This window comes from Hemicordylus capensis, chromosome 8, assembly GCF_027244095.1.
Source record: "Hemicordylus capensis ecotype Gifberg chromosome 8, rHemCap1.1.pri, whole genome shotgun sequence".
NCBI classification, from domain to species: Eukaryota; Metazoa; Chordata; class Lepidosauria; order Squamata; family Cordylidae; genus Hemicordylus; species Hemicordylus capensis.
In genome coordinates, this window is record NC_069664.1 from 9,615,855 (window position 1) to 9,625,264 (window position 9,410).

The 9,410-nt window shown below is 49.3% G+C and overlaps 1 protein-coding gene across 2 annotated transcripts; it reads left to right on the forward strand.

Moving 5' to 3' along the window:
- The first annotated feature begins 4,211 nt into the window (after positions 1–4,211).
- Positions 4,212–8,937, forward strand: ITPRIPL1 (ITPRIP like 1). 2 transcript variants are annotated; one of them, XM_053270256.1, is made up of 2 exons: positions 4,212–4,377; positions 7,012–8,937. In XM_053270256.1, the coding sequence occupies exon 2, from the start codon at positions 7,029–7,031 to the stop codon at positions 8,625–8,627; it is 1,599 nt and encodes a 532-aa protein (XP_053126231.1). In that variant the 5' UTR covers positions 4,212–4,377; positions 7,012–7,028; the 3' UTR covers positions 8,628–8,937. The 2 variants fall into 2 exon arrangements, with proteins under 2 accessions (XP_053126231.1, XP_053126232.1); XM_053270257.1 differs by lacking the exon at positions 4,212–4,377 and having other exon boundaries at positions 7,111–7,229; positions 7,319–8,937.
- The last annotated feature ends 473 nt before the right edge of the window (positions 8,938–9,410 follow it).

A 9,410-nucleotide genomic window follows, 5' to 3' on the forward strand; every position in this document is an offset into this window, starting at 1 on the left:
TGCTGGCAGCCATGTGAACAAGCCTAGTGACTGGACTATGGTCACCCCGGAAGCTTAATGGCTGAGAAGAGATTTGAACCTGGGTCTCCCTAGTCCTCATCCAACACTCTAGCCAAATACAGTTTACATCCAGGGACATAGGGACAATTGAGCAAGGGAAGGCAGCTGTTCCCCAGCCACCAGGGTCTGGGGGGTGCTGCCGAGACACCCCCTCACCCTTGGCCAGGACACCTTCTTGCCCTGTCTCGTACCCAGCTGGTGAAGGTAGTGCTTGCCAGCTGAGAGCACGAGGTGCACTCCTCTGCCCCCCAGCCGGTGTTTCACTGAAATGTTGACTGTGCTGGGGTAAAAAGTAGGGGTGTGTAAACAGGTTCGAAGATTCAGGGTCAAGCCAAACCACCCCCAGTTCTGCTCGACCCCGGATCGAACACACACACACACACCCAGTTCAGGGGTTCATAGAACAATTTTGAGAAATTTTGAGAAATAAATTCTTTCCTTCCTTGCTTCCTTCTTTTTATCCTGTCTGGGAGGTGGGCAGGGGTGTCCCACATAGGTTCCCCCTCTCCCCGCTGGCCTTCCTTTTTGTAAAAATCGCCCGGTTTGGGTGTCTTCAGCCCTTTCCAGGCCTACTCTCTGGTGCGGTGACCATTTTGGAGATGGAGGCCACACAAGGTCCCTCTGTGCAGGTGTGGTAGCCTCCAAAATGCTGGGGAATTGGCCCAGAAAGGGTCGAAAATGACCGAACTGGGCGATTTTTACAAAAAGGAAGTCCGGCAGGGGGAGGAGGAACCTGTGCTCACACACACACACACACACACACACACACACACACACACACACCCCACCTTGGAGAAGGCCCCCGGAGGGGGCAAGTTAAAAAGAAAGAAAGAAATGGGAGGATTTTCCAAAATTGTTTGACAACCCCCCCCAACCGAACCAAACAGGGTGTGTGTGTGTGTGTGTGTGTGTGTGTGTTTCCGAAGAGGGCCAAAACCAAACTGGTCTGGTGTAGTTTGGGTTCAGTTTGAACTCAAACTGAACCAAGCCAGGTGGGTTTTGTGCACACCCCTAGTAAAAAGCCCAGCCAGCTAGCATTTCGATGAAATCCCAACTGGGGAGGTTGGGAGATGGCCCAGACCCTCTCCTGGGCAGTGGCCACGCCTCCTGCATCTGATGCAATATGCAGGGGGCATGGCCAGTTAGCTGACTGGGGAAGCTCTGCAGCGGCCACTGGACCCGTCCCCAGTATTGGCCACGCCCCTTGCACCTTGGGACGCACATGCACTTGACAGCCACAGGGGGCAGGGGAGCCACTAGCAGGACTATGGCCAAGTGCTCCCTACACCCCTGTTTACATCCATTCTCAATGTATCAATCAATCAATCAATCAATCAATGGATCAATTTTGAAGGTATCAACACATACCCAGTTGCCGGGGAATGTCCTCCAAAACTACTCTGTAACGCTTTGATATGATCAAGTTCCAAGCTTATCTCCAGGAGAGCCCAATGCAATGTGCTTGCCCCACTGTTTATGCGTTGCGGCGTGTTGCCGTGTGGACAGTTATTTTCATAATTTTTTTTGTTGAATTCCCAGAGGCCGGGAGGGAGGTGGGCACTGCTTGGGGGGGGGGTCAAGAGGCTCCATTCCCGCCCCCTTCCCTGTCAAAAACACATCGCCTGCCCAAAGGGGCTCTGCTGGCCGGCCGATTTGCTTCCGATCAGATCTCATTTACCTCTGGGCTTCCTGTGGCATTCCCTCTTAATTTTCTATTAATTTGTGCCCAAGGGGCTGCGGGACCTGGGCGGCCGCTTGCTGGAGCAGCCGCTAAATGAATTTTTTTAAAAAAACTTTCCCTCCCAAGTTCTTGCACAAGGTTGGAAGGGTGCAATCCACAAGGGGGCAACTCATTTCTCATCTGCTTTCAGCTTTTGATTTCAATTACATTTGCTTATGTTTTTTACAAGACTTTTTTTTTGGGGGGGTGCACATTCATGCTGAGGATTTGCTGGCTCATTCGGCAGATGGAGGATCTGTTGGCATGTAATGCGGATTTTTCTTTAATAAATAAATAAATAAATAAATAAATATTCGGTCCATTTCGTTGAGAAAGTTGTTGCACCTTTGCACAAAGGCACTGATAATTTATTTATTTTTAAAAGTCGTTGGGTCAGCAGTTCCCACCTCCTCCACGACCCTATTGGCCAGAAATGGAGGGGGGGTAGCGATCCCAGGGGGAATATGGACACTCCCTGCCTGGAAAATCCACTGCAGCGACACACAATACGGATGGGCAAAACCCTGTCACGTTGCATAGAAAACCGCCTGAGAACCACTGTGCTCGTGGTTTCCAACTGCTGCCTCATTCCGTTATATTTTGCAACCCTTTAAGCGTTGCAAATCTCGTAGTCTGAGAAATGCCATGCAGGGCTTCTGACAAATTTTGCTTGTGACAAAACAGAGACATCTAGAGTCATTCCCATGAAAATAAGGGAATGATAAAGCACTGGAAACATGACAGCTGCAAAAGAGGTTGTCCTTGGCATCAACCGAACATTGCTGGAAGACACGCAGCACTAAAAGGTTGTGTCTGTTCTGCGTTATATTTGTAAAATTTGTCTTTATTAGTATGTGCATTTGAAATGTTGTGATTTGGCAGTGCTTACGTGCCTGAAGATAGCAGCTCCTGCAAAACAATGGCGCCCTCTACCAGTCCAGTTGGGAAGTCTCTTCATAAAACTCCCAGATGAAGTGAAGGCACCCACAAGCATGAAATCCCAGTTGCTTGGCAGGCCTGCTCAACTTAGGCCCCGCCAGCTGTCTTTGGACTACAACTCCCATAATCCCCAGCCACAGTGGCCAATAACCAGGGATTATGGGAGTTGTAGGCCAACATCTGCAGAAGGGCTGAAGTTGAGCAGCCCTAGGCATGAGTTATCAAACTTGCCCCACCGAATGTTGTTGGACTGGAACTCCCATCATCCCCAACTACAGCAGCTGTCAAGATTTGACAGCAATTAACAACCGATTTGACCAATGTATCTAGCAGCAGCCATAATTAGGTGTTACAAAGGCTTCTTTTTGTGGTAGTTAGATTTAATTCTGATATAGTCTACTATGCTTTTGCAACTGTATATTTATCTGATCTTTGCTTGTAATAAACTACTACTACTACTACTACTACTACTACTACCAAGCATAAGTTGCCCCCTTAGCTAAGCAGGGTCTGCCCTGGTTGCATATGAATGGGAGACTAGAAGTGTGAGCACTGGAAGAGATTCCCCTCAGGGGATGGAGCCGCTCTGGGAAGATCAGAAGGTTCCAAGTTCCCTCCCTGGCAGCATCTCCAAGGTAGGGCTGAGAGAGATTCCTGCCTGCAACCTCAGAGAAGCCGCTGCCAGTCTGTGAAGACAATTCTGAGCTAGATGGACCAATGTCTGACTCAGTATATGGCAGCTTCCTATGTTCCTGTATACTAAATGATTCCTGAGATGAGACTGCACCACTGAATTTAGCAGGAGCCAGTTCTTCTGCACTAGATCATCTTTTTCCCCATGTGCAGAAAGGGACCCTGCAATTTCTCTATGTCTATATCCATGGATCCAATTATTAAAAAATGACACTGGAATGACCATGGCGGAATTAAAGGAAGCTGTATGAGATAGGATGGCATGGAGTGCATTGATCCATAGAGTGACCGAGAGTCAGACACAACTGAATGGATAGAGAGAGAGAGAGAGAGATCCAAGGATGAACACTATTAGTGGGCGTTTCTCGGAAATTCTCCAGGAACAACTAAACTGGCAAACTGGTAATATCTGCATTTGAATGTATTTCAGTTTTAAGCTTATAAAGCACCTATAAAGCATTTCTTGCTTTACGTATAATAATTTAATTCTGTTTAGAGAGAGATCTACATCAGAAGGTATTACTGGCTCACAAAATCTTAAAGGAGAGGGAATAAATGGATGGCACACCATGTCTGAAAGGCGGCTGACCCTGGGCTGGTGTCTCTTCTTCCCTGCTCAACACTGGGACAACTCCATTGCAAAAGGACCTGTGCAGAGCAGGAGTCCTGACCCCTTGGAGCCGCAAGAGGGAATCTGGATCTGTTGTCCTCTCCTTTTAAGGACAGCTGTGACTTCGGGACTGATGTGACTTCACAGACAGCCAAGTAATAATGGGGGGGGGGAGGCTGGTGATGTCGCATGTAGCAGCCAGCAGGGCTGCAGGGAGGCAGGACTGCTGGACAAGGCCCAGGGTATAAAAACTAAGAGTGACTTAGGATGTTATGCTGTGCCAGCAGAGAGGAGAAGCATGGGCCACCTCTGGATTAAGATGCACGGCCCCTTTAAGAGCTGCACACCTCCAAAGGTCAGTCTGGGAGGTATGGAAGAGCTGGGGAGGGGCTGCCCGCTGAAGGCGTGTCTGCACTAGGGTTGCCAATTTCCTTTATGGGCTTTGCTCCTGTGCTTTTAACTCACAAACCAAGCCCATGAAGGGTTTTTGGTGACAGATATATAAAACAATGGGGGAAATCTTGTCTTCAGAGTTTGCACAATTTCGGCCCTCCAGCTGTTGTTGGACAACTCCCATCACCCCCTGCCAAAGTCACCTATAGTCAGAGCTGATGGGAGTTGTAGTCTGACATCTGCTGGAGGGCCAAAATCATGCAGCCCTGCTTTTGGAAGATTGCTTTTTGCAAAGACGGCTCACGCTAAAGGCCTAGGAGCAGGGCTAGGGGGGAAATGTGGCAACCTTCTTAGTCTTCAGCTGGCCTGGTTGGTTTGGTAGGAATTGGCTTTTTTTCTTGCTATTTTCTTGGTTTGTTCCCCCCTGCCTTTCTATTGTTTTTCTTCACTGGATTTGCTGCTTTTTAGATATTTTGGCCAGCCAGATCTGCCCTTGTGGTTCAGGTGAATCTGTCTACTATATTGTTGTTATATTGTTCTTTTTATAATGATAGTTGGCATAATCTTATTAAAGGTAAAGTTGTGCCCTCAAGTCGGTGTCAACTCCTGGTGACCACAGAGCCCTGTGGTTTTCTGTTGGTAGAATACAGGAGGGATTGACCATTGCCATCTCCTGCGCAGTCTGAGATGATGCCTTTCAGCATCTTCCTATATTGCTGCTGCCTGATATAGGTGTTTCCCATAGTCTGGGAAACATACCAATGGGGATTCGAACCAGCAACCTCTTGCTCCCTAGGCAAGTTACTTTGCCACTGCACCATCTTATTACTCCCCTGTTATTACATCTTCCTAGCTGAACTGAAGAATTTTATGCCACACTTCTTCTTGTGGACAATAAATCTTCTATCACTCATAATGCCACCAAATTTTGTACGGCTGCCATCAAGATCCACAAATAGTTAACTTCTAGCTCCTAAATGCCACCACAATATGGCTACTGTGTTGGTGTGTACTGTATGATAGAATGCCTATATGGATTTAGTAGTACTGGCTTGCTTGTATGTTTGATCAATGGTCATAATAAACCTATTCATTCGTTCAGACTTTTGATATTTTTAAAGGGATGGTATTTTGTTTTTCAAGCTGCTTCCAGTGGTAGAAGTGGCAGAATAAACCAGAGGAAAACCCAATAAATAAAAATGCAGCTAATTAAACAGGGAGAAAAGTGAAAAGGGGAATTTTAGCGGTTTCAGCTTTTCTTGGGTGACAACCTGCACCAGTCAAATTCTGCATGTCCCCACAACTGAGAGCCACTGGCTCCATTCAGGCATGGTTTGTGTTACCATTTAGCATGCAAACCCTGGTTTTGTGTTTACAAAAGTGCAGCAGGTGAATCATCATTTACAAATGTCTTTTGAGTCCTTCTGAACGGCAAAATATTGCACAAGTTCAAAATACTCACTGTGCACAAGTTCTCATAGGCTTCTGCACACCTTCTTATTGGGATCTTAATCTCTGCCCATATGTTGAATCATGTAGAGACCTTGCACAATTTTCATAGCTCCACCTGCTGGCCAGGGCCTACATTTTGGCAATGCAACAGCGATGTTGGCAGTGGATCATGTTCCATTTTGTGTGTGTGCTGCCTGCCTCTTCTCCCCTGCCCCTGGAGGGCCCCCTAGTCATCTGCTGTATCCATGGCAGGTCTGCTCACTCCACTAAGCCCTCAGTTTCAGTAGCAACCAGCCATGGCATGGAATATTGATGTCATTATACCACGCTGCAGCTGGCAAAAGGAAGCAAGCCGGGCCTACAGTGGCTACTGAGACTGAGGATTAGTGGAGTGGGCTTAGCGGAGCCATTGCAGAGGCAAAAAATGACCAGGAGGCCTGTAGGTGATCATTGGAGGGAACAGGTGAGGGGACCTAGGTGGACACTTCTCAGGGTGGCCCGGAGTGGCTCATTTTCTTTGAACACACCTGCCCAATTTCAGTTAGGACTGTGCATTCTGAGAAGAACCAGCCGTTGTCACAAATGTAGTATTGAAAAGGGAATGGACTATTCACTTAATGCAAGCACTGGCCAGCAGGTGGAGCTGTGAAAATCGCACAAGGTCTGTGATCAGCATGTGGCCAGAAAGTATGATCCTGCTAGAATGAAGCGCAGAAGCCTATGAGACCATGTGCATGGTGAGTAAGATGGCACTTTGAACTTGAGCAGAAGCTTTCAACATCATGCCAGTTACTGCCATCTGTAAGGACCCTTTGTCTGCTTTCATTCTGTATCTTCCTGGCACTCCGTTCTACAAGGCCACTTCCATCCCTGCTGTAGTGCAAGGCAGAGCAATGGCTGTGACCTTGATTTGTCAGTTCAGACATCTCAACAAATGCACAGCTAACACATGCTAGAATAAATTATGCAGAATACTACATACTACTGAATAGATTATGCAAATCAGATCACTTCCATAATGCATGAATGCTGCAGAATCCACCTTTCCTTAGCACAGAATTCAGATCGCCTAAGTGCAGAATTTTAATTTTTCGAGCGCAGAAGACCTTCAGCCTGACTCATTTTCTCTCCTGTCCTTCCCTAGGGACACTTGCTGTAGGCATGGCCTTGGGCCCCCTCATCTTCCTGGCCGTTCTGGCTCTGGTCCACCACCCCCGGATGGTCAGTGACGACACAGACTTGGCCACACTGCACCGGCTGCAGGAGCACGAGAAACTGATGCAAACAGAAATGGGGCGCCTGCAGGTGGAACTGGACCAGAAGGGCTGGAGCTGGGATCCAAGCCAGGGCCGAGAGGACTCGGTGAGATTGGATCAGGCAGCGGAGGATGGAACCTGGGATGGGTGGCACTATGTGGGGCTGATCATCCTCATCCTCTTTGGGTGCTGCAGGCACACCATGGAGAAGGAACCCTGCTACGACTCCAGCACTGACAGCTCCGGCACCGACACCAACGAAGAAGACGAAGATGAGGACGAAGAAGAGGATGATGATGATGCTGACGTAGACATGGAGCCCGACTTGCATGCCACAAAGCAGAGGGTGCTGGAGGCGTTCTACGAGCATCACATAGAGGCAGAAACTCACGACCTGGCCAGCATGTGTGACTTTGTTGAGGCCTTTGTGAACGACTTGCTGGAGGCTTGTCGCAATGCCCTTCCCCACCAGAACACCCTCCCTCTGCTGGAGAACTGCATCGGGGTGGACAGCGCCTTTGAAGGATGGCACACACGGAAGGGCCCCAAGGCCTTTGGCGTGCTGGTGCCTGTGCTGGCCCCGAAGGGCCACTCCTTCCATGTGGAGACGGACGACTCAGACAGCAGCCCGAGCAAGCATGGGCACATTGTGGTGGAGATGGAGTGCATGTGCAAGCGGGAGAAGTTGCTCGGGGACGTGGTCTGCTTCCTGCACCACCCGGAGTATGAACCCAGCAAGGACAGGCAGGGTGCCTTCCTCATGCACGTCTTGTGCAGCAGCTCCCACTTGGATGTGGAGAAGACCATCCACTGGTTCCAGGCTCTGGTCGGCAAGGCCTGGGGTAGCATCAGCCCCAAGTACAACCTCGAACTCGTGCCCCAACCGTCCAACACAGCTTGCCGGCTGAAGTTGGTGTTTAAGTCTGGGAGGTCCATCTTTGTTGACATCATCTTGGGGGTGCAGCAAGGAGATTCCTTGGTCTTCCTAGCCACCCAGGGTGCCGAGAGAGACCATTTAACCGGCACGATGTGGCAGAGGAGCTTTGTTGTCCAGGAGCTGCTCTTTTTCAAATGGGCAAGCCAGAGGGCCCCGGAAGAGAGCTGCCACCTGAAATGCCTCCAGATCCTCATCTATTTGAAGGAGTCCAGCCTGCCAGACGGACGCGCATCGGTGCTCACCAACTACCACTACAAGACCTGCCTGATGCACCTCCTGCTTCTTCGGCCCCTCTCGGATTGGGGCCCCGAGGCCATTGCACCACGGATACAGGACATCCTCTTGTATGCACACACCGCCCTGCAGGAGAAATACCTCAAACACTTCCTGATTGGAAACATTGCCCTGCCTATCCAGATCCCGATGCCCAAGGCCCTCCGGAGTGCCACGCCCTCCAATCTTTTCCGGCACTTGGAACAGGCCCCCAGCCTGTACGCCGAGGCCATGAGGGAGTTTGTGGAGGTGGTAGATCAAGTGAGGTCTCTGTGGTCAGAGTCGGAAGAGTAGCCAAGGTCAGCTCCACAGGAGCCTCATGCGGCTCGCTGGAAAGGTGGTATTATTGTAGCCAGCAATTAAAACAGTGCTGGGTTAGAAGTAGGGCGGCAACAGCATTGCTGACCCTGGAGTGGTGGAATAGGGAGGTCTTTGCGAGCCCCCCTTGCTTCAAAGCGATCTGCAGAAAGGCGGGTGGGATTGCCCAAGGGCCCTTCGTAGCAAGCCGGCTTCTAGGCTTAGTGCCAGTGACTCTTCTGTATTTTTATATGCTCCAGTTCCAAAGGAATTTGCTCTATAAACTTGAAATAAAGATTCCCAGCAAGCTGTTCTTAATGCTCCAGGTTTCTGGATCAAGCCTCCAAGGCGTTTAGTCTGGGACCTCCTCCCAGGCTTCCTTAGGGTTGGCTCTTGCCAGGGAGTTATGAGCACATGGCTTCATGCTGCGGGGTAAATGTTGAGTGAAACCACTTCGAATTACACTCGTGGCATTGAGGGAAGCAGCCCCTCCCCTCTGCTCTCAGGTTTCATTTTGGTGCAGGTTCACATTGTTATTATATTTATTTATTTATTTATTCGATTTCTATACCGCCCTTCCAAAAATGACTCAGGGCAGTTTACACAGAGAAATAATAAATAAATAAGATGGATCCCTGTCTCCAAAGGGCTCACAATCTAAAAAGAAACATAAGATAGACACCAGCAACAGTCACTGGAAGTACTGTGCTGGGGCTGGATAGGGCCAGTTACTCTCCCCCTGCTCAATAAAGAGAATCACCACGGTAAAAGGTGCCTCTT

Coding starts and splice junctions, on each gene's coding strand:
- ITPRIPL1 (XM_053270256.1), top strand. CDS start 7,029: ATGGCCTTGGGCCCCCTCATCTTCCTGGCCGTTCTGGCTCTGGTCCAC.